This window comes from Erinaceus europaeus, chromosome 3 (genome assembly GCF_950295315.1).
Source record: "Erinaceus europaeus chromosome 3, mEriEur2.1, whole genome shotgun sequence".
NCBI lineage: Eukaryota > Metazoa > Chordata > Mammalia > Eulipotyphla > Erinaceidae > Erinaceus > Erinaceus europaeus.
In genome coordinates this window covers 55,206,506-55,232,897 of record NC_080164.1, presented here as the reverse complement: position 1 = coordinate 55,232,897, position 26,392 = coordinate 55,206,506, and the positions used below count along the sequence as shown (strand labels likewise).

At 37.7% G+C, this 26,392-nt stretch overlaps 1 protein-coding gene across 3 annotated transcripts in view; it reads right to left on the bottom strand.

The window, feature by feature from the left end:
• Positions 1-26,392, bottom strand: part of USP34 (ubiquitin specific peptidase 34) — a 254,078-nt gene that overhangs the window by 126,021 nt on the left and 101,665 nt on the right. For all 3 annotated transcript variants that reach the window (XR_009548945.1, XM_060187219.1, XM_060187220.1), the window contains exons 16-21: positions 25,015-25,229; positions 21,474-21,589; positions 21,254-21,381; positions 12,861-12,950; positions 11,163-11,258; positions 1,613-1,695 (exon numbers count right to left, since the gene is read on the bottom strand). Coding sequence is in view for 2 of the 3 variants with exons in the window: in XM_060187219.1 (XP_060043202.1) it covers positions 1,613-1,695; positions 11,163-11,258; positions 12,861-12,950; positions 21,254-21,381; positions 21,474-21,589; positions 25,015-25,229 (728 nt within the window). In the remaining variant the exon portion in view is untranslated. The remainder of the gene's footprint in view (positions 1-1,612; positions 1,696-11,162; positions 11,259-12,860; positions 12,951-21,253; positions 21,382-21,473; positions 21,590-25,014; positions 25,230-26,392) is intronic.

Genomic DNA, 26,392 nt, shown 5'->3' with positions numbered 1-26,392 from the left:
TGCTCTGGTAAACTAAAATATAAATAAATAAATAAATAAAATTGCCTAAAATAGATCATAGGACATTATATAACTGAGGCTTCTAGTTTTAGGTCTAGCACAACATGTACATAGACACGCTGGTTTCTCTCTACTTCCCTTCAAATAAAACTATCTCATATGAAAAAGAATAAATCTTTAGATAAAAAAGAAGTCTCTAATCAAAAATAGACAATTTTGGGGAGTTGGGCAGTAGCGCAGCGAGTTAAGCGCAGGTGGCACAAAGTGCAAGGACCAATGTAAGGATCCTGGTTCGAGCCCCTGGCTCCCCACCTTCAGGGGGAGTCGCTTCACAAGTGATGAAGTAGGTCTGCAAGTGTCTGTCTTTCTCTCCCTGTCTTCCTCTCTACTCTCCATTTCTCTCTGTCCTATCCAACAACGACAACATCAATAACAACAATATTAACTACAATAATAAATCAACAAGGGCAACAAAAAGGGAATGAATAAAAAAAATATTTTTTTTAAAGTTTCAATAGACAATTTTGAAAACTATTGGACTTAGAATGCTAATGTTATATTGCAGATTGACTTGAAGATACTAGACTTAAAACAGTAAGGTTAACATGTAATACATATCAAACGTGAATTTAAGAGTGAGTGGTAAGGGGCCCAGGAGGTGGCTCAGCTGTAGAGTACCTGCCTTTCCTGCCTGAGAGCCTGATTTCAATCCCTGACAACAATGATGAAGCAGTACTCTGTAGATGCTCTCATTAATAATAACAGAAGGCGTGATAACACCTTTCAGGTTATGAAGATACTCAATAATCAGTTTGAACATATATAATAAGAATGTCCTAACAATGAAGTTTCTTGACATGGACTTGTTAGGAAAAAGTTGAGCACGGCTGAGAGAGTAGCTCACTCAGATAGTGTGGTATTTGCCATGTGCATAAGTCAGGGTTTAGCTAAGCACCCACTTGCATTAAAGGACTGCTTTGGTGCTTCTCTCTCTCTCTCTCTCTCAAAATAAATAAATAAATGAACAAGTAAAAGAGTATGAAGTGAAAACTAACAGTTTAGAAAGAGAAATTACACTAACCAACAGAAATTGTTACCCCTTTTTTGTGAGATTATCTAGTTTATAAATCTTAATACTACAGACAGCTTTTTTTAAATTTTAAGATTAACTGCTAGGAACATTGAATTTGAGTTTAATCTAATAAAACTAGGGTCTCCCTTTGACCTCTAAAGTCAAGCAATTTTGAATAATATTAGCCCAGGTAATAAAAAAGATGTTGGTTGTTTACAACTAACAGTAATAGAAAGATTCTATACTTATATGGTAATAAAAGACACAATCATCTATACATGGTATATTCTCCTATTCCAAATATTTGTTCTTTAAATGAGCTGTTTATACAATTAGAAACTTACATCTTAGACACTAAAGAATATATCAAAATCATATCACAATCATATTCCAAATATAGAGAGGACATTCATGACTGAGAATAATTTAATTATAATTGAGAATCACTGCAGAAAGTAAAAGCATAAGAACACTTAACTGCACTTTTCCAAAGAGCAATGTAGACCCCCAAAACTGATTAAAATACTAATTGAAACTTACTGAAATGATCAGGTGATCCCAGAGTTGAAAACACACAGGTCAAGAATTGAAGTCGAACTTGAACTTCAACACTATGGCTGTACCTGTATTTAAATAGTCGTTAAAATAATTATCTAAAATATCATATTACTTTCTTTTAAAAAAAAAAGGCAAGTTTATTTCTCTTGACAGAACTGACAAAGCACATGCACCCTGAACTGATATGCTAGGAACCAGACTCCATCCCAATTGCTATTCTGCACTGCTCTCTGCAGAGATTACTCATATCATCACTGACTTCTACCAGGAAAAGGGAAGTGGAATGGAAGACATTTCTCTTATGGGGTGGTTGATAGTTCATAGGACAGTTGACATGTGGGTACAGTTTCTCCTCTTGCCATGATAAGATGTCTGTACCTCACCCCAACTTACATCCATTTCCATCATCATACACCAGAACCTCAAAGTGTCCCCTCCACCCACATACACCCCAGCCTTCTACCTATCCTCCTTGCCCAGAGTTTTTTTTTGGTGCAATACATAATTTTATTTCATAACTAATTTTCAAGTTTTACAGGTCCTAGCCTGAAATTACACCAAATAAATAAAATTCCATTCTGATAGCTCATAATTATCAACTATACACACTATACAACTTTGGCTACACAAATAATAGTTATATGGGCAAATGTATGTATGAAATCTAAGTTATTTCAAAAAATTATGAAAACACCAAAATATTATAAAGCACTTTCAAATTAAGATATAAATTCAACAGCAGAACAAAAGAAATATATCACTTTGAAATTATGCAATAGGCACAAAAAATAGTCGACAAAAACTGCATCACTATCTAAACATTTCATGTTTTCATCTTGTTCTACCCACTGAGAAACACAAAACATTACTCAAGTGTAACACATAAATCTAGTTCAAAAAGAATAGTTAATACAAAATGGTAATTTTGAGTGTTATTTCAAAGCTAATGAATATCAATGCTTGAAATGAGAGTTGCATCAGAAACTTAAGTTAGCGATTTGCCACGATTCTATTAATTCTCTTGCAAAGGAGTATCATTTTAATAAGCAAGTGTTAGTCTGATTAGAAGAGAAAAAGATGGGTTGAAATGATACAAGATTTGAATGTCAGATAAGGAACTGTTTGAAATGGCAAGAGATATTGCCATTTAAATGGCAACTGGATACTGATCTACATGTGGAATACTAAAACATTTCAGTTCCTATAAGTAAGAAAAGCAACCAACAAATGACAATAAGTCAGTAAGTTTTTTTTTTTTATTAAATATTTTATTTTTATTTATTTATTCCCTTTTGTTGCCCTTGTTGTTTTATTGTTGTAGTTATTATTGTTGTTGTCGTCGTTGTTGGATAGGACAGAGAGAAATGGAGAGAGGAGGGGAAGACAGAGAGGAGGAGAGAAAGATAGACACCTGCAGACCTGCTTCACCGCCTGTGAAGCGACTCCCCTGCAGGTGGGGAGCCGGGGTTCGAACCGGGATCCTTATGCCAGTCTTTGTGCTTTGCGCCATTTTTTTTTAATTTTTTAAATATTTATTTACTCCCTTTTGCTGCCCTTTTATAGTTATTGATGTCCTCGTTGGATAGGACAGAGAAATGGAGAAAGAAGGGGAAGACACAGAGGGGGATAGAAAGACACCTGCAGACCTGCTTCACCACCTGTGAAGCAGTTTCCCTGCAGATGGGGAGCCAGAGGCTCGAACAGGGATCCTCACACTGGTCCTTGCGATCTGCACCACCTGTGCTTAACCTGCTACATTACCACCCGACTCCCCAATCATAAGTTCTTATCGATACTTAACAAATTACAAGGCTGATTGTGGACAAACTTCCCTAAGTAGTTCCCCTGAAAAAAATATGTACTTCTAACTTGGAAGATAGGCAGGATCTATCAATTCAATTTCCTATCATCCTTTTTAAAAAACATTTAGGGGCCAGGAGGCGGTGCGCCTGGTTAAGTGGACACATTACAGTGCGGCAAGGATCTGGGTTCAAACTCCAGCTTCACGAGTGGCAAAGCAGGTCTGCAGGTGACTTTTTTTAAAAAAATATTTAATTGTTCCCTTTTGCTCCCCTTGTTGTTTTACTGTTGTAGTTACTATTGTTATTGATGTCATCGTTGTTGGATAGGACAGAGAGAAATGTAGAGAGGAGAGGAAGACAAAGAGGGGAGAGAAAGATAGACACCTGCAGACCTGCTTCACCACCTGTGAAGTGACTCCTCTGCAGGCAGGGAGCTGGGGGCTCACATCAGGATCCTCACACCGATCTTCGAGTTTTGTGCCACCTGAGCTTACCCCACTGCGCTACTGCCTGACTCCCAACTCTGTCTCTCTTACCCACTATTTCCACCTCCCCTCATAATTTCTCTGTCTCTGTTCAAAATAAATATTTTTTAAAAATTAAAAAAAAACATATTTATTTATTTATTTATTTTAAGAGGGGAAGGATGACCACAGCACTGACAACTCTGGTTTATGGTGGTGATAGGAAATGAACCTGGGAATGCAAGACCACCAGGTATTAAAGTATTTTTGTAAAACCAGTGTAATGTCTTCTCTGCTCTATCATCTTTAAGTAAATTCAATAATTAAGTTTCCCCAAATTGTGGCCTGGGAGGTAGCACAGTAGTCAGAGCTCTGAACTTGAAAATATGAGTTTCCAAGTTTGATGTTCCAGAGTGAACTGGTCTGGTCATATCTTTCCTGTGTTCAAATATAAAACAAGTTTCTTAGGGAGTTGGGCATTAGTACAGTGGGTTAAGCTCACATGGCGCAAAGTCCAAGGACCAGCATAAGGATCCTGGTTACAGGCCCTGGCTCCCCACCTGCAGGGGAGTCGCTTCACAGGCGGTGAAGCAGGTCTGCAGGTGTCTTATCTTTCTCTTCCCCCTCTCTGTCTTCCCCTCTTTTCTCCATTTCTCTGTCCTATCTGACAACGACAACATCAATAACTATAAAAACAATAAAAAGGTGGAGTCGGGCGGTAGCGCAGAGGGTTAAGAGCACATGGCACAAAGTGCAAGGACGGACGTAAGGATCCCGGTTCAAGTCCCCGGCTCCCCACCTGCAGGGGAGTCGCTTCACAAGTGGTGAAGCAGTTCTGCAAGTGTCTATCTTTCTCTCCCCCTCTCTGTCTTCCCCTCCTCTCTCCATTTCTCTCTGTCCTATCCAACAACGAATGACATCAACAACAGCAATAACCACAACAAGGCTACAACAACAAGGGCAACAAAAGGGAATAAATAAATAAATATTAAAAAAATAAAAATAAAAAGGGCAACAAAAAGGGAAAATAAAATAAATATTAAAAAATTTTTTAAAAGTCTCCTCAAAGGGTTTTAAAAACTGTACTAGATTCTCTGAACTACAGTTAAGTTGAAGTTTTCAAAAGACAGTTTGCTGCTCTATTGTATCATACAAATGCTGGCATTGATAGAATAGGAAAACACAAATGAGGTTCCAAACTTGTGAACATACCTCCAATAACTATCTCTGAAACCTCAATGTTAATACAATATTTTTCTCTTCTTTAATATGCTGCTTGTTATTAGTAAGAAAGATAGGAGGAAAGAAAGAACCTGACATCGTTCTGATACATGTGCTGCCAGGGACTGAACTCAGGACCTCATGCTTGAAAGCATAATGCTCTATCCAGTGTGCTACCTCCTGGACCACTTAACACAATATTTTTCTAATGAGGCCGCTGAATTCAAGAAATAAAACATGTCAATTTAAGAAAATTAAGTGTTATTTTTCATGTCACAAGAATTATTTTAAACATTTTTTTTCCTTTATTGGGGGATTCATATTTTACAGCTGCCAGTAAGAAATTTTTTTACTATTTAACAAATTCACAACTTGTAGCCCAGTAGATGGCACACTAATTATGGAGTTGGGATTCTCAAAACCTCAACCTTGAGGTTCCAAATTTGAAACCCAGCATCAGATTTGCCAGAGTGAATACTCCAATTCATCCTAATCTCACAAGTAAATAAATCTTTAGATTTACTTCCCCCACATAATGCTCAATTAAAACTGAAAAAAGTATTCAGTGTAAAACCTGTTAAGTCTGTATGTTTGAACAAAGTGTAACATATGCACAACTGCAATTTACAGCATGGAGGGCAAGGAAGGAGTGGACAAAATGGACAATACTCTTAATTTTTACTTTCCTAAAATGTCAGGCAGCAGGGTAGTTTGGAGGAAAATATTTTCATTTTTAAAACTCATTTCCAAAAAGCATCACTTATCTATTTTTTTCACCACAGAAACAATGTTTCTGTAAAGTTCCACTCCAGTTCTACTAATAACAGGAACTCTCAAACCTTTATTCAATTTTTGGCACTTAATGTAAGGTTTTTTTTTTTCTATGTGAATGACTCCCCTTTTAAGTCTCCCAAGACCTGCTCTTCAAGCTCACTGGCTGTTAACTTTGGTACTTGTGACTTGGTACATATCTCTCAACAGGTTAACTTTAAAGAAAAATCATACACACACACAGTAACATGAGATGAGTGAGAAAGCATCAGAACATCATTCAGGCATAAGCAATGCAAGGGATCAATCCTGGGGCTTCATGTTTCCAAACCCAAAAACGTAGCCACAGTGCCATCTCCCAGACTGCAGTAACTTGAATTTAATCTTCTTTAAAAAAGTTGAAATAGTGAATCATGTATTTTTTTCCCCTGCTCATTGACTTCATCGTTTTATACTGTATGTAGGGGAATAATCTGATTCAGAAGTCTAAGTTTATCTTCAACCTCTGCTTCAGGAAAAATAATTTAGAGGACAGACTATGAAGACCACTTAGAATTTTTAATAGAATTTCTTAGTATTTTCTCCATCACTAGGACTTCACTGCTGCAGGACTGTTTTCACTAGCTAAAAAAGAAGAATGGGTCGGGTGGTAGCACAGTGGGTTAAGCGCACATGGCACAAAGCACAAGGACCAGCATAAAGACCCTGGCTCGAACCCCCGGCTCCCCACCTGCAGGAGGGTTGTTCTTATCTTTCTCTCCCCTCTTCTTCCCCTCCTCTCTCCATTTCTCTCTGTCCTGTCTAACAATAATGACATCAACAACAACAATAACTACAACAACAAAACAACAAGGGCAACAAAAGGGAAAATAAATAATTAAAAAAAATTTTTTTAAGGAGTGGTGGCCTACCTGGTAAAGCACACACAATTACCACATGTTAAGACTGGGTTCAAACCCCTGGTCCCTCCCTACCTGGAGGGCAGAAGCTTCCTAAGTAGCAGAGCAGGATTACAAGTGTCTCTTTCTGTCTCTGCCTGTCTGTCTCTCTCTCCCTATCTAATCCTCAGAGGGGAACAAAAAAATGGACATATTTTCATGCAGATACTGAGCCTAAGTGAGAACTCAGGTGGCACAACAGATTTTTTTTTTTTTGCCTCCAGGGTTATTGCTCTGACTCGGTGCTGCACTACAAATCCACTGCTCCTGGAGGTCATTTTCCCCCATTTTTGTTACCCTTATTATTGTTTTGCTGGTGTTGGATAGGCAAAAAACTATCAAATACCTAGAAGAAAGTACTGGCAGCACTCTTCTTTCCTTTTTTTAAATAGTTTATTAATGAGAAAGGAGGAGAGAAAGAAATAGCCAGACATCACTCTGGTACTCAGGACCTCATGCTTGAAAGTCCAATGCTTTATCCACTGCACCACCTCCTGGACCACGTAGCACCCTTTTCCATCTAAATTTTATAGGTATCTTCAAGGATACAAATCCAATTAATTACAAGGAAGACTAAAAATAAACCAATGGGACAATATCAAATTGAAAAGCTCCACAGCAAAAGAACCACCATCCAAACAAAGACTCCTCATAGAATGGGAGATCTTTATGTGTTATACATTAGACAAGAGGCTAAGAACCAAAACATATACAGAGCTCATCAAACTGAGCAACAACAGAAAAATGATATCCATCCAAAACTGGAAAGAGGATATGAACAGAATATACAAAGAAGAGATCCAAAACGCCAACAGACATATAGAAAAATGTTTCAAGTCACTGACTATCAGAGAAATACAAATGAATATGAGATACCACTTCACCCCTGTGAGAATGCCATACATCAGAAACAATAGCAACAACAAATTCTGATGAGGTTGAGGGGGCAAAGGAACCCTCCTCCTGCACTGCTGCTACAAATGTAAATTGGTTCAAAATCCTATGGACAGCAGTCTGGAGAACTCTTCACAAGGCTAGAAATGGGCGTGCCCTGCCCTATGATCTTGAAATTCCTCTCTTGGATCCCCAGGAGAGGATATCTCCTTAGGATATATCCTAAGGAACCAAGCACGCCCATCCAAAAATATCTGTGTATACCAATGTTCATAGCAGCACAATTTGTACTAGGTAAAACCTGAAAGCTTACTAAGTGTCAGCAACAGATGAGCTGAGAAAAATGGACTACACACACACACAAGTGCGCACACAATGGAATACTATTCAGCTATTAAGAATAATGAATTTACCTTCTTCACCCACCCTCATCTTGGATGAAACTTGAAGGAATCATGTTAAGTGAAATAAACAAGCCATAGAGAAGGATGAATATGGTATCTCACTTATAAAAGTTGAGAAATAACAGAAAAGGAAACACAAAGCAGAACCTGGACTGGGTTTGGAATATTGCACCAAAGTAAAAGACTCTGGGGAGGCGGTGGGCTTTCAGGTCCATTGTAGGGTGGTGAGGGTGGGGACACAGAACTTTGGTGATGAGAATGGAGTTAAAATACACTCCTAGTAATTTATAACCTTATAAATCCCTACTTATATAATAAATACATCAGGAGGAAAATAGATTGAATGTTTCAAGTTCTTTAACTGCCAAGATTTCAGTTCTGAGTGTATAATTATTTAATTAAGATCAACAAGTCTATTGGATTAGAGGGGTACAATTCCACACAATTCCCATTACCAGAGTTCTGTATCTCATCCCCTCCATTGAAAGCTTTCGTATTCTTCATGCCTCTTAAAGTACAGACCCAGAATCATTATGGACTACAGAAGGTCTGGCTTCTATAATTGCTTCTCTGCTGGACATGGGTGTTAATAGGTCAATCCATACTCCCAGCTAAGTATGTATTTCTTTAGTCTATATATTTAGCTTTAAATTTGTAAACTGACTGAATTCTAATAATGGGCTTAAATTGTTTAGCCAGCTCTAAAAATACATTTTTTCCCCTAAAATACTAAATTACCAACAACCTTAGACCAGATAGATCAGAATCATCTGGTCCTATCAATATCTAAGATTTAGATATTAGTAGATAATATTAAATGACAAATCATGGTGCGGTCAAGTATAATATGATAAATCCTAACCATGGACTTTTCAAAGAAAATCAAGATCCCAAGTAACTTGGTTATAATTACTATTGCCTTCTTAACCTCTAAGACTATAAGGGACCTTCCCCTCAATCTCTTTAAAAATCCTTATTTCTGAGTCCTGAAACCACATAAACATTGCTTAGATTTTTTGATGCCGCTTCTCTTGATCCCTTACCATGTCTATATGCCTCTGCTAATCCTCAAGTATATCAATGCAACCAGAGCTACCATGCCACATTATCCTGCCACTGCTTGTTTGCTTCAGATTATACCCAGAGATGCCAAGCCTGAGATTTCAATCTTCCAACTCCAATAATCTGGTGAGACCATTCTTAACACATGGGACTAACTAGTTTCATTTCAGATGGTGCACTCTCTAACCAAATTATAGGCTAGAAACATGTTTCCTTTAGTGTTTCACAGTCCTCTGTGATTAGAGTAAAACCTAAAAAGCTCAATAATTGAGTAGACAGGCCTAAAGAAGGCACCATAAATTGTCTAATCAAGTATTTACTACTTAGGGGTAGAAACCCTCCGGTCCTGCACACTACTGATCTCTCTATGTACTCAAATAACTACACAAAAGAAAGTTAAGATATATCTCCTAATCTCTTCTGACAGCATCAACATCATTGGCACCCCTTGCTAGTCTTTAGAAGAAACACTGTATGTAGTAGACCAAGATACACACTGGGAAAAAAAATTATGTATCAACTAAAGAGTAAGAATAGTCCCTATGACAACCTTTATTAGAATCATCAAAGAAGTAAATGAGTAAAACTTAAGGTGAGCTATAAAAAGGGGGCTAAAATGGTGTATGGGAATGTCAGCTGTGAAATAACATGGGATGTTTGCAACACAAAGATAAGAGTTTGACTGAAATTATGACATCACATTCAAAAATATGAAATAGCATATCAGGAAGTTGTATGCCAGAATGATACTCTGGTTTATTCCCACTCTCCTTCAATTAATAGAGTATAAATATATATACATATACTTCTTCACTGTATAAAAATAAAATTACAGAAATGCTGGTTCTATCCATCAAGTGCGTGATACTGGACAAGTTATTTATTGTATCATAGCTCAAAGCTCAAGTGTTCTTGTTTTGAAATTGTCACTGACTATCTCAGATAGGCTGCTATGTGTTGCTAAATAAGTAACAGTCAAATGGCATCTGGCACATGCAAAGTATTAACAAGCATTGAATATTTATATCATCACAGTGTTAATTTATAGCACCCATGCCTAGAAATAAAATTTAGAAGCTATCAAATGCCCAAGTTTTAGGTGAACTGAGGTGGGGAATGGTACTCCAAAGGTAAAATAACTGATTTGTAGGGGGAAATAATTCATTTCACTTATTAGTTTAATAGCCACTAGGGTTATTTTTTTTAAAGATTTTAAAAAAATATTTCTTTCTTTCTTTTTGTTTGTTTTATTGTTGTTGTAGTTATTATTGTTGTTATTGATGTCATTGTTGTTGGATAGGACAGAGAAATGGAGAGAGGAAAGGAAGACAGAGAGGGGTAGAGAAAGATAAGACACCTGTAGACCTGCTTCACCGCCTTTGAAGCGACTCCCCCGGGGGTTCGAACCGGGATCCTTACGATGGTCCTTGCACTTTGCGCCACGTGCGCTTAACCCGCTGCGTTACCACCCGACTCCCTACTAGGGTTATTTTGTAAGATAGGATATAAAAATAGAGATGGATGGGGAGGTAGAGGGAGAGAAGGATAGACACCTGCATACCTGCTTCAAAATGTGTATCCTGACAGGATTTTAGTAATAAACTATTTATCAGTAGTGCAATAAGTTTTTAAACTTTCCCATATGTTTTAAGATACCAGTGCCTAATTATAATACAGAGAAATGAAATATACTGGTGTGGAAGCAGTATTTTAGAATATTTTAGAATCAGAGTTCTAATATATTAAGACAAGAATTTTGATTTCATGGGGATTTTTTTTAACTTTTGATTTCTAGAAACAATGGGTTTGAACAGACCATAATACTGAAGATTAGCCAATCCATAAAAGTTATATAACACATATCTCTATATTTATGGACTATAAAAAATAATCTAATATAAATTCTATAAAATACACTATAAAATTCTTTCAATGGAAATATCAACATATAAATAATCTAGTGAAAGGATACTTACAGTGCATGTTTTTGTCTTCCTTCTCTTACAGTTTGAATATAGTATACTAAATTATCAAAGAAAAGCTTCATCATGTTCAGTTCTTTTTCTGCCCACCTAGACCAGTTGCAAGAAAAAATGGGTATAAGAATCTCAACAGTTTAAAAAATGTAGGTCATAAGTATCTTGTAAACCAGTAATAATAAAAACAATTTTTAGGACCAGCAAGAGAGCTCACCTACAGAAACAACTGTTTTGCCATGTACACACCAGATTCAAGTACCTAATACACCACAAAGGGAGTACTACTACCTCTCTACTTAGGAAGGTCAAGGATCTTTCTTGCATTCACAAGAAGAACTGTAACGACAATCATTTTGTAACATTAACCAAAGTTAATGTTACTCTAAATTGCTTTTCACAAAAATATAGCACAGGCTAAACTTATACCCCTTGAAAGCACAATGAATATTAAGAACTGTAACTCTCGATAACAAACTTCATTCTACCTAGAAAGATAGTATAGACTTAGAACAAAAGTTTACTTAATGACATTCATTTTTTAAAGCAAATAGGCATACTTAATATTTAATCACAGACTCTAAATGGAGTAGTAACTAATCATTATGACTTCACAAATCAATTATTTAATGTCTAATTTTCTTAAAATTAAAATCTTTTTAAAAATTAATATAATTATTACTGGATAGAGAGAAATTGAGAAAGGAGGGTAAGATCAAGAGGGAAAGAGAGAGACAGCTGTAGCCCTAATTCACCACTCCTGAAGCTTTTCGCTGCAGGTGAGGACCAGAGGCTTGAACCTGAGCCACTGCACATTAGTGTGTGCTTAACCAGGAGCGCCACTGCCTGGCCCCTAAAATTAAAATTTCTCCATACTATATTTTGAATAAGGTAAGTTATACAGTTTGGCAAGTTAATGAGCTACCTGAGAAAAATCTTTAAAATATCAAAAATGGGATGTGTATCATATCAAAATATGCAGGAAAGAATTCTTCAACATTCAATCATAAGTTTGCTATAAATGTAGAGGAGTAAAACAATGTAATGACAAGATTATCCATAATATTATGTACTGTCTAGAACCAACTACAAGTAATGAGAAAAACTAGAGAGAACCTAACATATTATTTTTTTTAATTTTTTATATTTATTTTCCCTTTTGTTGCCCTTGTTTTTTTATTGTTGTTGTAGTTATTGTTGTTGTTGTTACTGATGTTATCATTGTTAGATAGGACAGAGAGAAATGGAAAGAGGAGGGGAAGACAGATGGGGAGAGAAAGATAAGACACCTGAAGACCTGCTTCACCACTTGTGAAGCGACTCCCCTGCAGGTGGGGAGCCTGGGGCTCAAATCAGGATCCTTATGCTGGTCCTTGCACTTTGCATCACGTGCGCTTAACCTGCTGCGCTACCACCCAACTCCCTAGCATGTTATTTTGTGTTCAACATTTTCCAGATATTTTTGCATAATCATATAAATTAAAAAATCCATTCTACATTAGAACATGTCATTTTCCTCAAACTACAAAGAAAACCAAAGTTTGATGTTACTACAGATTGACCAAATGATCTCAGTGGGGAAAGTGGCAGAGATGGGACTCCAAGAAATTGTAAAAAGAGCTTATGTCACATAAAAAACTTATTTAACAATGATTATTTGAAAAAACTTTAAATTGAGTTGTTTTTTTATTTACTTACATTGTAATCCAATGTGTATCATAACTGCTCCCAAATTGCTGAAAAGTACCAAAGAGTTTTGGAAGAAGACGAAGTGAAATTACTACTGATCTGAAATAGTAAAATCAGATATTTAATGAATAAAATAATTACCTAAAAATTCAGGTGTTACAATTAATAAAACCATAAATGAAAATAATGAATTTTAACTGCTTATCAAACACAACTATTTAAGAAAATATCTTATACATGGGGCAAGAAATCCACAATACAAAATTATACTCAGTATTTTTAAATTCATCATAATATTCTGCATATAAAGGGAAGAGGAGATTTAAAGGAAAATTTTTTCATGACAGTATTGACAAGTAGTAAACAGGTGCTTCTTAGGATATGATATTGTCAAAGAAATTAAGAGTTTCTAGAAGTCTAAGTATGTTATCTAAAATTAAGTTTCTCAAACTTTTGAGAAAGTTTTGAAAATTTGGGGGAAATTTGTTAAAATTTAAGTTATGACATTTTAGGCCTGAAATGAGTTCAGAAATTCTGTAATTTCGCCCCCCTAAAAAAAAAAACATTTTATTAAGAGAGTAATAGTTTTTTTACACAGGTGTTGACACATGGGCTACTTCTTACCTCTCTGAGAGATGTCTGTACACTACTCCCACCACTAATTCAAGTCACTCTTCATCATCATGCACTGCATCTCCACCATCTCTATACCAACTACCATCAGCACTAGCCCAGAGTCCCTTGCTTTGCTGCAATATACCCCACCTAATTGAAGTTTCCACTTGTGTTTCTCTTTTCTTTCCTTAAAAATTTGCAATTTTTAGCTTCATAATATAGAAACTGCTGGTTTGAAGACCACTTTTTTTTTTTGCCTCCAAGGTTATTGCCGGGGCTCGGTGCCTGCACCATGAATCCACTGCTCCTAAAGACCATTTTTCCCCTTTTGTAGTCCTTGTTTTATCATTGTTCTGGTTATTATTATTGTTGTTGTTGTTGCTGTCGTTGGATAGGACAGAGAGAAACTGAGAGAGATGGGGAAGACAGAGGGAGAGAGAAAGACACCTGCAGACCTGCTTCACCGCCTGTGAAGCGACTCCCCTGCAGGTGGGGAGCCCAGGCTTAAACCGCGATCCTTTACACCGGTCCTTGTGCTTCGCGCCACATGCGCTTAACCCGCTGCGCTACCACCCGACTCCCTGAAGACCACTTTTTAAGAATAAAAGCTGTTTCCAACTGTACTGTCACAATTTTCTCAATTCTCAATATGTCCTATACTCATGAATAACTGCATCAAAGCTCATGTTAATAATGAAAACACACCATATACCTGAAATATGAGTAAGCAAAATACAGACAGGAAATCACTCTGAATCTTCAAAAGTAGAACAGAGTATATCTAACATCTGAAAGGTATAGGGAAGATACTGATATATAAACTCTTGAAGTTATAACAAGCAAGGATTTGGCTGTACAAGTTTTAAAGAAACAAGACAAACTTTGGTAAATTTAGAAAGTAACTAAAAGGGGCCAGACAATGGCTCACCAAGTTAAGCATAAACATTACAGTGTGCAAGAAGCCAGTATCAAGTCCCTGGTCCCCACCTGCAGGAGAAAAACATCGAGTGTGGTGAAGCAGAGCTACAGGCGTCTCTGTGTCTCTTTGCCCCTCTCTCCCTGTCTCTATCTGTCTATCCAATAATAAACAAAAATATTTTATAAAAATCTAAAAAATAAAGTATAAAAATGTATAAAAAAAGAAAGTAACCGTTACAGTGCGCAAGGATCCAGGTTCAAGCCCCTGGCCCCCACCTGCAGGGGGAAAGCTTCACAAGTGGTGAAGCAGTCCTGCAGGTGTCTGTCTCTCTCCCTATCACCCCCTTCCCTCTTGATCTCTGATTGTCTCTATACAGCAAATAAAGATAAAAAAGGGGGCGGGGAAACAGCATGTTTATGCAAATAAATTCTCAAGCCTGAGGCTCCTAAGTCCCAGGTATAAATCCCCCACGCCACCATAAGCCAGAGCTGAGCAGTGCTCTGGTGTATCTGTCTCTCTCTCTGTGAATCTCTCTCAAAAGAAAAATAAATTAAAAAACTGAAAAAGTTGGTAGACAATTCACAGGTACAGTGTAGTGAGTCCCTCAAAATACCTACTCTAACAATTGTCACAGGGATATCTCAACACTGGTATATGCCTCTAAGTGAGAAGGAAGCCATGGTGAATACTAAGTATGAATAATCAGAAAACTTAAGTTGGATTACAAATCCAAATGTGATGTTTCCATTCTTCCCATCAGTCTAACAAATTCCTTTCAGTTTTCCTCTTGGCTTTCTCTTCAGTGCACATAGGAACACTCTCACTTCCAGGGCTTTTGCTATTCATTGCTTCTAACCAGAATGCGCTTCACCTAAATATTTATCTGCAGGACATCATCAAATAAATATTCCTCTAAGTGTGTCTACCAATGAGAGAAAACTATTATTCATTAAAAAATCCTTTCATGTGCTGAGGGCATAACTCCATGGAAGAGTACAGTGTTTGCATGTATATAGTCCTGATTTCTATCCATAACAACAGCAAGTGCTGGGGGGATTCAATTTCTCTCTCAATAAACGGGGGGCTGGGAAGTGGAACACCTGGTTGCACACACACATTACTATGTGCAAGGGTCTATGCTCAAATCCCATTTTTTGTTTTTTTTGGACACCTGCAGACCTGCTTCACCACCTGTGAAGCAACTCCCCTGCAGGTGCGTAGCTGGGGGCTCGAACTGGGATCCTTACGCCAGACCTTGTGCTTTGTGTCATGTGCGCTTAACCACTGTGCTACTGCACGACTCCCAAATGCCTACTTCCTACCTGCAACAGAAAGCTTCATGAGAAGTGAAGTAGTGCTGCAGGTGTCTTTCTTTTCCCTTCCCCCTCTCAATTACTCCCTGACCTATAAATTAATTAACTGAAAAAATTAAGATATAAAATAAATACAACTTTTAAAAAAACTTAATTTTATCTTTATTTATTGAATAATAGAGTCAGAAATTAAGAGGGAAGGAGTGGTAGAGGGAAGGAGACAAAGAGACACCTGCAGCACTCAAAGCTTTCCCCTTGCAGGTGGGGACTGCAAACTAAGTACTTGTGTACTGTAACGTGTGCTTAACCAGGTGCACCACCACCCAGATCCTAATAAATCTTTTCAAGGTTTTTTTTTTTAAATCCCTGTATGTGATGTAAACACAATATATATTTGCTTACAGGAAGCAACAGCAGAAGCCCAGGAGGTTGCATAGTGGATAAAGCACTGGATTGTCAAGCATGATGCCTTAAGTTTAATTTTAAAGAATAACAGAAATGTAAATATTATCAACCAAGAATTCAAAGGCAAGAATTTTAAGGAAGATGCTAGACCGGTGTAAAATGCTATGTAATATTCATGAAAGATAAAGACAGAAAACATACTACCAGACAATGAAAGAAACACCATGTTAAGTACAATATGAGAAGATCAAGATCATATTGGTATAGATTAAGGAATACATAGTAAAGTGCCTGATCTAGTAAAAGCAAACAAAACGCTTTAAATAGCTAACCATACTTAAACTATTATTTTTTTCCATAGGCTTCATCATTTTGGCCTGATCGATTTAGACAGAAAAGTAAAGACACTACAGAACCAGGGGCCAGGCAGTGGAGCACCTTGTTAAGTGCACGCATTACAGTGCACAAGGACTTAGTTTCAAGTCCCTGGTTTCCACTTGCAGAGGGAAAGCTTCAAGAGTGGTGAAGTAATGCTGTAGGTGTTTCTTTGTCTCTCTCCCTCTCTATCTCCTCCTCCCCTCTCAATTTCTCTGTCTCTACCCAATAATAATTTTTTAAGTATAATAAAAAAGACACTATAGCACTAAAGCTTCCTTCCATGTGTTGGGGGCTAGGCTCAAACCTGGCCCAGATCACAGCAATAGCAGGTACACTATCTAGGTGAGCTATTTTTCCAGCATAAATACATTTAGATTCATTTTTAAAGTAATTTTTAAAACATCAACTCTAATTTCTTATATTATTTATTATTGGATAGAGACAGAAAAAGAAGAAGGGAAGGAAAGAGAAAGACACCTGCAGCACTGCTTCACCACTTGTGAATCTTTCCTTCTGCAGTTGGGGGCCAGGGGGTTGAACTTGAGTCCTTCTTCTTCTAGCATTTGCCAAATTGAGTCCTTATACATTGTAATGTGTGATTAACAAGGTGCAACACCACCTGGGTCCCAATATATTTAAATTCTTCAAACATTGTTAAGTAAGATTTCATGGGGTTGGGTGGTAGTGCACCCAGTTAAGCACACATAGTAAAAAGCACAAGGATCCCAGTTTGAGGCCCAAACTCCTCACTTATACGGGATTTGCAGTGAAGCAAGTCTGCAAGTGTCTATCTTTCTCGCCCCCCCCCCTCAATTTCTCTTAGTCTATTAAAAAAAAAAATGGTCCAGGGCCGGGCGGTTAATTAAGCGCACATGGCCCAAAGCTCAAGGACCAGCTTGAGGATCCCAGTTCAGGCTCGATTCTCTACCTGCAAATGGGTCACTTCACAAATGGTGAAGCAGGTCTGCAGGTGCCTTTCTCACCCCATCTTCCCTTCCCCTCAATTTCTCTGTCCTGTCCAACAACAACAACAAAAACAATAAGGACAACAGCAAAAAAACAAAGGGGGGGGAGGATGGCCTCCAGGAGGAGGGGATCTGTAGTGCAGGCACCAAGCCACAGCAATAACCCTGGAGGTAAAAAAAAAAAAAAAGGGGGGGGGGAGAAAGAACGGGGGGGGGGGGCGGCACACAAAAAGGCCTCCAGGAGCAGTGGATTTGTAGTGCAGGCACCAAGCTGCAGCAACAACCCTGGAGGCAAAAAAAAAAAAAAAAACTTTGCCAAATTTTAAGAAACATTAGCAGAGGTTTTTCCCTAAAAATTAAAGTATGAACAATTACACATCAGCATTAAGTTGATCAAAGTTTTTATAAGTATAAATGCCGTAATAGAGGGGGCCAGGAAATGGCTCACCCAGTAATAGAGAGTAGACATATTACCATGTGCAAGGAACAGGTTTGAATTCAAACATGAGGTTCTAAGTTTTTCTTTTTTAAAAAAATATTTATTTATTTATTCCCTTTTGTTGCCCTTGTTGCTTTTTATTGTTGTATTTGTTATTGTTGTTGATGTCGTCGTTGTTGGATAGGACAGAGAGAATTGGAGAGAGGAGGGGAAGACAGAGAGGGGGAGAGAAAGACAGACACCTGCAGACCTGCTTCACCACCTGTGAAGGGACTCCCCTGCAGGCAGGGAGCCGGGGGCTCAAACCCGGATCCTTACATCGGTCCTTTTGCTTTGCACCACCTGCGCTTAACCCATTGCGCTACCGCCCGACTTAAGTTTCATCCCTGGCCTCATGTGCACCTGAATGATGCTCTGATAATTGCCCCCTTTGTCCAATAAATAAGTAAATCTTTAAAAAAAAAACATAAAACTGATCAGTGGCTTCACAATTTTAAAAAGTAATTAAATCTCAACAAGCTGTTATACCTATATGAATAACGAAATATCAACCATCTAATATATTTTTTGCAGCTGCTATTTTTTTATTCTTTTATTGCGCTTGTTGTTTTATTGTTGTAGTTATTATTCTTATTATTGATGTCGTCATTGTTAGATAGGACAGAGAAATGGAGAGAAGAGGGGAAGACAGATAAGGAGAAAGACAGACACCTGCAGACCTGCTTCACCGCCTATGAAGGGACTCCCCTGCAGGTGGGGAGCTGGAGGTTCAAACCGGTATCCTTATGCTGGTCCTTGTGCTTTGTGCCACTTGCACTTAAGCTGCTGCGCTGTATTTTTTTTTAAAAGAATATATGCCAAGGCCTGAGGTTTCAAAGTCCCAGTCCCCAGCACCAACAGAGCAATACTCTGAAGAGAAAAAAAAAAAAGTATATGCCAATGAAGCAAACGACCCATTAACAGAAGTCTATATATGCTTTGGTATTTATTTGCCACCAATCACTGCTGGGGCTCGGTGTCTGCATAATAAATCTACCAGTGGCCATGTTTCCCTTTTTTCCCCACCCTTTTTTTCCCCCCTTTTAATTTGATAGGACAGAAAGACCTGGTTCTGGAGGAGCAACTGCTACAGGTCACTCCCCTGATCAACTAGTTAAAGCAATGAGAAAAATCACCTGAAAACTCAACAAAATACAGCCAGGATTTCTTCAGAAACTTACTAAGCCACAGGTCAGGTGGGTGCCATTTTGGTAGTTACACATCAGAGTACAGAGTCGGAGGAAGGCAGGGTATCTCTGGGGCCATAACCTGTAAACTCAGGGGCACCAGATATTTGATAAGACAGACAAAATGAAATGGGAGAGGGAAACACGGAGGGAAAGAGAAAGAAACACCTGAAGCACCGCTTAATCACTCATGAAGTTTCATCCTTGAAGGTGGGGACCAGGGACTTGAACCTAGATTCTTGCACATGGTAGGTAATGAGTGCTCTCTACCAAATATGCCACAGCATGGTCCCTAAAAGCACTTTCTTACACCTACATGTATAAGTGAATCTTCTAATTACAGTTTTTTAAAAGACCAAATACATAGTAAAATGTGACACATTTTCTATGTCATTTAAGTTATTATTTTGAATAATTTAAATATTGAAGAAAATTAGACATTTAAGTCGGGTCCAGACAGATGAAAACTGAAAATATTTTAATAACAAATGAATATTCAACATATACACCAAAAGTTTTTTTTTTTTTTCTTTTTTTACCAGAGCACTACTCAGCTCTGGCTTATGGTGGTGCGGGGGATTGAACCTGGGACTTTGAAGCTTCAGGCACAAGAGTCTCTTTGCATAACCATTATGCTATCTACCCTCTGCCCCATATACACCAAAAGTATGTTTTCACTAAATCAAAAACACTGTAATAGCAGTGCAAGACAAGGAAAATCCGAAGTTTCCCAACAGAATAGAAATGAAAAGTTAAACTTGCAGTGTCCCTTATAGCCTCGATGAGCACATATGACAAGATTCAAATTAGAAGAAAAAAAATACTAATTTTTTTTTTAATAAAAGATTTTCTTTCTTTATTGGTGAGAAAGACAGGAGGAGAAAGAAAAAGAACCAGATTATCACTCTGGTACACATGCTGCTGGCAGTTGAACTCATGATCTCATGCTTGAGAGGCTATTGCTTTATCCACTGCACCACCTCGCAGACTACCTATTGTAATTCTTTATGTACTACTGAATTCAAGACAGAAGAAAAAAAAAAAAAACTAAATAGAACAAGCCAATATCAAAATGCTTGACTTCATTTATCTCAATTAAGATCATCTCTCTCTCTCTCTCTCTCTCTCTCTCTCTATATATATATATATATATATATATGACAATATTCAAACGTGGTTTTAAAATAAAATAGTCACGGGTCTATGTGACAAGAGTTGACAAGGTGCGGGACATCAATTCCTAAGTTCGTTCCCTGCAGTTGTATTTGCCAGAAGGATGCTTTCATTCTTCCCAGCCTGGCCCCCATAAATAAATCTTTTGAGGCACACTTGGTTGATCACACCACAAATTCTACAATACTCAAGGATGCCAATATAAACCCATAGTCCCCACCTGCATGGGGGTAGTTTCACAAGAGGTAAAGCGGGACAGCGGGACATCTGGGGTGTGTGTGTGTGTGTGTGTGTGTGTGTGTGTGTGTGTGTGTGTGTGTGTGTGTGTGTGTGTGTGTGTGTGTGTGTGTCTCCCTATCTCCCCCTTCAATCTTAACTTCTCTGCCTCTATCCAATAAATAAAAATTTTAAAAATAGTTAAATTGGGAGTTGGGCGGTAGCTAAGCGCATGTGGTGCGAAGCACAGGGACCGGCATAAGGATCCCGGTTCGAGCCCCTGCCTCCCCACCTGCAGGGGAGTCGCTTCACAGGCGGTGAAGCAGGTCTGCAGGTGTCTATCTCTCACCGTCTTCCCCTCCTCTCTCCATTTCTTTCTGTCCTATCTAACAATGATGACAACAATAACTACAACAACAACAAAGAAAGAGCAACAAAAGGGAAAATTTTAAAAAAATTAATATTTTAAAAAAATAGATCATAAAATAAAATAAAAACAGCATTGTCGTCCCTCAGTCAAGAAGAGAGTATTATTCCTCTATTACTAGAGAATGGAGTCTAGACAGAATGCTAAAAATGCAGAAACAAATAAAATATGAACCCTATATTAAAAGTCTTTAGAATATGAAGACTAGTTATGGGGGGATTAGGGTGACAATGATGCACTAAATGATGAATCCACTACCTTTAGTCAGTAAGAACATAAAAAATAAAATGTTAACTTATTCACGATTTTTAAAAATTCCCTTTTACCTGTTGTTTCCTAAATTTTCGAGGCAACCTTCAATGAATCTCATCCGAATTTGTCTATCTGTAAACCAACATACTAAGGAACAAAGAAGTTTCTCTGCTTCATTTATTAATCCTTCAGAAAGATTAACCTACAAAAAATTGTATATACAAAAAGTTACTACTTATTCTAATTGCATTCAATAGTAACTTTGTAGTGTTTTGTCTCTATCAAGAAACTTACCGCATCATCATCTTGGACTATATCCCACAATAAAGTATTTCCTTTCTTACAAACATTATCCAAATTAATGTCTGTCACAGCATTACTGTTGAACTGATGTTTATGAACAGCAGGTCCTGAAGGGATGAAATGTAACATACTATAGAGGAATGCAGCTGGGAGAAATTGTGAAGTGAGTTAAAGCATTCATGAAGTTATCAAAAACGAAGCAAAGAAAAAAACACATCTTTCTGAGTTGAGGAGATAGCATAAATGGTTATAGAAAAATAATTTCATGCCTCAGACACCAAAGGTACGAGCTTCAATTCTGTAGCACTCCCTAAACTAGAGCTGAGGAGTGCTCTGGTATAACATAACAACATCACATCACATCACATCACAAAACCTAAACATAACCTTAACCATAACCATAACCACAACCTATAAAACATAACATGTAAGAAACAAATCCTTCTGACATTACAACATAAAATTAGCAAACAGTTGCTGTATGGATAGTAAAAAAATGGTAATCTTTAGAGACTGGTATAACTAAAAATGAGACATGTTCTGGGAGTTGGACAATAGCATAGCAGGTTAAAGCGCAGGTAACACAAAGCCCAAGGACCGGCGTAAGGATCCCTGGTTCGAGCCCCTGCCTCCCCACCTGCAGGGGAGTTGCTTCACAGGCGGTGAAGCAGATCTGCAGGTGTCTCTCTCTCCCTCTGTCTTCCCCTCCTCTATCGATTTCTCTCTGTCCTATCCAACAATGATGACAACAATTAATACTACAACAATAAAAAAATAAAACAAGAACAACAAAAAAGGAGTGAATAAATATTTTTAAAAATGAGATGTTCTTTCTTACACTTTCCTATTCTGGAGGGAGTGTTAATGGTTTACAGTACAGTTGTTGGTACAAGGGTACAAATACAAAAGACAGGAGTGAGGGAAAGAGGTTTTGAAGTCTTCACTATTTCTCATAATTATTATTATTAGCTACATGTCAACAGAACTGTACATAATACTCGAAACCCAAATTCAGTAAATAGAAAAGTCCTTATGTGAAATAAGTCTATACTAAAGGAACTCTCACTAAATTATCTTCTATGATCTCATCACTAAATTAAGAAAAAAATTCATAAGGGCCAGATAGTGGCACATCTGGTTAAGTGCACAGATTACAGTGTGCAAGGATGCAGGTTCAAGCTCTTGGTCCCCACCTGTAGGGGGAAAGCTTCATGAATGGTGAACCAGGGCTGCAAGTGTCACTCTGTGTCTCTCCCTCTCTTCCTCCTCTTCCCCTCTCAATTCCTTGCTGTCTCTATTTAATTAAAAAAAAAATTAAATAAAAATAAAAATTCATAGGTGACTTACCCAAAAGATTCAAGTTAAACATAATGCACTCTCGAGTTTTAACCTATTCATTTTTAACACACACACACATACACACACACAGTTGAGGTAACCTTGATTTATGTGCAAGAAATATTTGAAATCATTAAGTCATCTTTAATGTCTATAAATTGTTTCTTCAAGTCTTATTATGGTATTTTATAATAAACCTAGTTAAACCTAGTTTATTAGGCTAACTAACATCTCAAAACTCACTACATAGGTTAGCAAATGCTGATATCTAGCCAAACCGTAAGTATATAAAATCTAATTAGTTGTCAATTCTAATTTTTCTTTTCCTTCCCTCCTCACCCTATATTTCTCATTTTTCCCTTCCCCCTCTCTACTTCCCCTAGGCCATGACCATGACCTCTGGTAATGTCCACAGCTTCAAAGAAACCACAGCAGAGACCCATTCACTAGGGTCACTGAAATCTAGGACACGTTAAGAATTTGACTGACTTCTCGGCTGGCACATGAGCACAATATTCCGTATCCTGGTGTCCCGTCTCTCCTAGCCCCAAGACCTCCTTGGGACTCACTCAAGAACTTCTGGCTTCTACAGTTCTAAACAGCAATCCTAAGCTCCTATTCTTAAACCCTCCTGGTTGCTAATTCCATACAGGTACTTTAAACCCACTGAGTGGATTTGGTGCAACTGCAGTATGGGTGCCCACCCAGCAATTCAGTGTGTCTCTCTGAGTCTTTCAATTACTCCCAACTTATTCCTGTTATCCTCCTCTGAAATCTTCCAAGGCTGATCATGTCCTGTTATTACACTTTAAAATTGAACTACAAAGATGTTTTTAAAAATTTCACCACCCTGGGAGTTGGGCGGTAGCACAGCGGGTTAAGCGAAGGTAGAGCAAAGCACAAGAACCAACGTAAGGATCTCGGTTCAAATCCCCAGCTCCCCACCTGCAGGGGAATCCCTTCACAGGCAGTGAAGCAGGTCTGCAGGTGTCTTTCTCTTTCCCAGACTTCCCCTCCTCTCTCCATTTCTCTCTGTCCTGTCCAACAACAACATCAATCACAACAACAATAACCACATCAACAATAAAACAAGGGCAACAAAAGGGAATAAAAAAAAAATTTCACCACCCATAATGGAAAGAACACCTTATCTTTTTTTTTCTTTTTCTTTTTTTTACCAGAGCACTGCTCAGCTCTGGTTTATGGTGGTGTGGGGGATTGAACATGGGACTTTGGACCCTTAGGCATGAGAGTCTTTTCACATAACCATTATGCTATCTACTCCCAACCCAAGAGCACCTTATCTTTAGCAGTTACTCCTCCCTTTTATCCCACCACCAGCCCTCATAATCCAAGGTAACTACTCCTCTGCTTTCTCTCTTCCTCATACATACCTTTTACGTAAACTGCAGATCTTTTATATATAAACAACTACTGGTTTTTCAGCCCTAAATTTTTAAATATGAAATCTAATGCAGCCATGTATTTCCTTTTATTTATTTATTTATTTATTTTATATATAGACAAAGTGAAACTGAGAGGGGGATGGGGAGATAAGGATGGAGAGAGCGAGAGTCTGGCAGCACTGTTTCACTTCTCATGAAGCATTCATTACCCACTCCCCCCATCCCTGCACACTGCAGGTGGGGATCTAGGGCTTGCAGCTGCACTGTAGAGTATGCTCATTAAGATGCACCACAGACTTGCCCTATGAAGTCATGTATTTTCTAAAATACAAAGCTAGCCTACAAGGTAGCTTACCTGGATAGTGCCTGACTTTTTAATACCTAGGACCCAGTTTAAGCCTGGCCCTCACCACACTAGTGGAAGCTTCAGTGTTATGGTGTCCTTCGCTCTGTCCCTCTGTCTCTATCTAAAAAAAAAATTCAGCCCAGAGTAGTGAAGTCCCAGTGACAACAAAAAAATATGAAGCTGTAATTTTCATATTATATATTCTTTATAATCCCTCATTAACACTATACATAATAATAATATGCATTGTTATAAATATGACATTTCCTTTCTGAACAAAGTACCTCTGATGGAATTGCATTGTTTATGCTTATATTTATTACCTTAACAAAAACTACGATCTGATTATTTGACAATAACACTTAACTGTTGCTTTAACAATGCAATATAAAGTATTCTTTATTTGAACAAAGTAATACATTTTATTTACTACAGAACATACCTTGATTAAGATGTTCATGATAAATAGATGCTAAATTGGGAAGATGTTGTTGGAGATGAGATGTTAGCTCTGCATGTGAATTGATCTGAACTAGCTCCTCTTCACACCCAGATTCTTCACCATCAAAATCAGCCATATTTTTTTCTGATTTTGCACTGACCTGGGAGCTACTGCAACTGACATCATCTGCACTTAACATATCATCAACCATATGCCTATAGCACAAAGTAGAGCAAAAAAAAAAAAAAAAAATCACCACAGATTTAAACACACTTTATGAATCACAAGGAAAACACTTGAAATATTTTCACAAATTATAGCATAAGAAAAATTTCTGATTTTTTAAAAATATGGAATATTGAGAGCTTTATATAAATTAAAAATTCCAAAGTCAAACTATACATTAATGTTACAATATACACAAAGTACATGAACTATCAAGACAGTTTACTAAAACAACTTTGATTAATGCTAATAACTTACTGTACATGATTTAATAAACTCAGTTACAATGTGAAACAATAGATTTGTTTATAATTTCTAATGTATTACAGAATTAAATCATATAAAAGACCATTTCTCCAAAAAGACCATTTCTTTTTAAGACATCAATCTAAATGTGGTTAACACTAATTGAAAGAACTCAAGATCTAGTACTCACTTATAAAAATCATCATAATGGATAAGGTATATAAAGAAAAAAAGAATGAATAAGCAAAAAGAAAAAATGTTTAAGACTGATTTGGACCTCACAAGTAGCATCAAATACACAATACAGAAAAGGATAGCAGTGGTCCAGGAGGTGGTGCAGTGGATAAAGCATTGTACTCTCTCTCAAGCATGAGGTCCTGAGTTCAATCCCCAGCAGTATATTAACCAGAATGAAGTCTGGTTCTTTCTCTCACTCTCTCCTCCTATCATTCTCATGAATGAATGAATGAATGAATGAAATCTTAAAAAAAAAAAAAAAAACAGGAGGGGGTCAGACGGTAGCACAGCAGGTTATGCACACGTGGCACAAGCGCAATGACCACCATAAGACTCATGGTTTGAGGGGCTCAAACCAGGGGAAGAATCCCAGTTCGAGCCCCTGGCTCCCCACCTGCAGGGGAGTCACTTCACAGGTGGTGAAGCAGGTCTGCAGGTGTCTTTCTCTCCCCGAATTCCCCTCCTCTCTCCATTTCTCTCTGTCCTATCTAACAACGATGACATCAATAACAACAATAACTATAACAATGAAAGAACAAGAAGGGCAACAAAAGGGAAAATAAATAAATAAGAATGATGGTTTGAGTCCCTGGCTCCCCATCTGTATGGGTGGTTGCTTCACAAACAGTGAAACAGGTCTGCAGGTGTCTATCTCCCGCTCCCTGTCTCT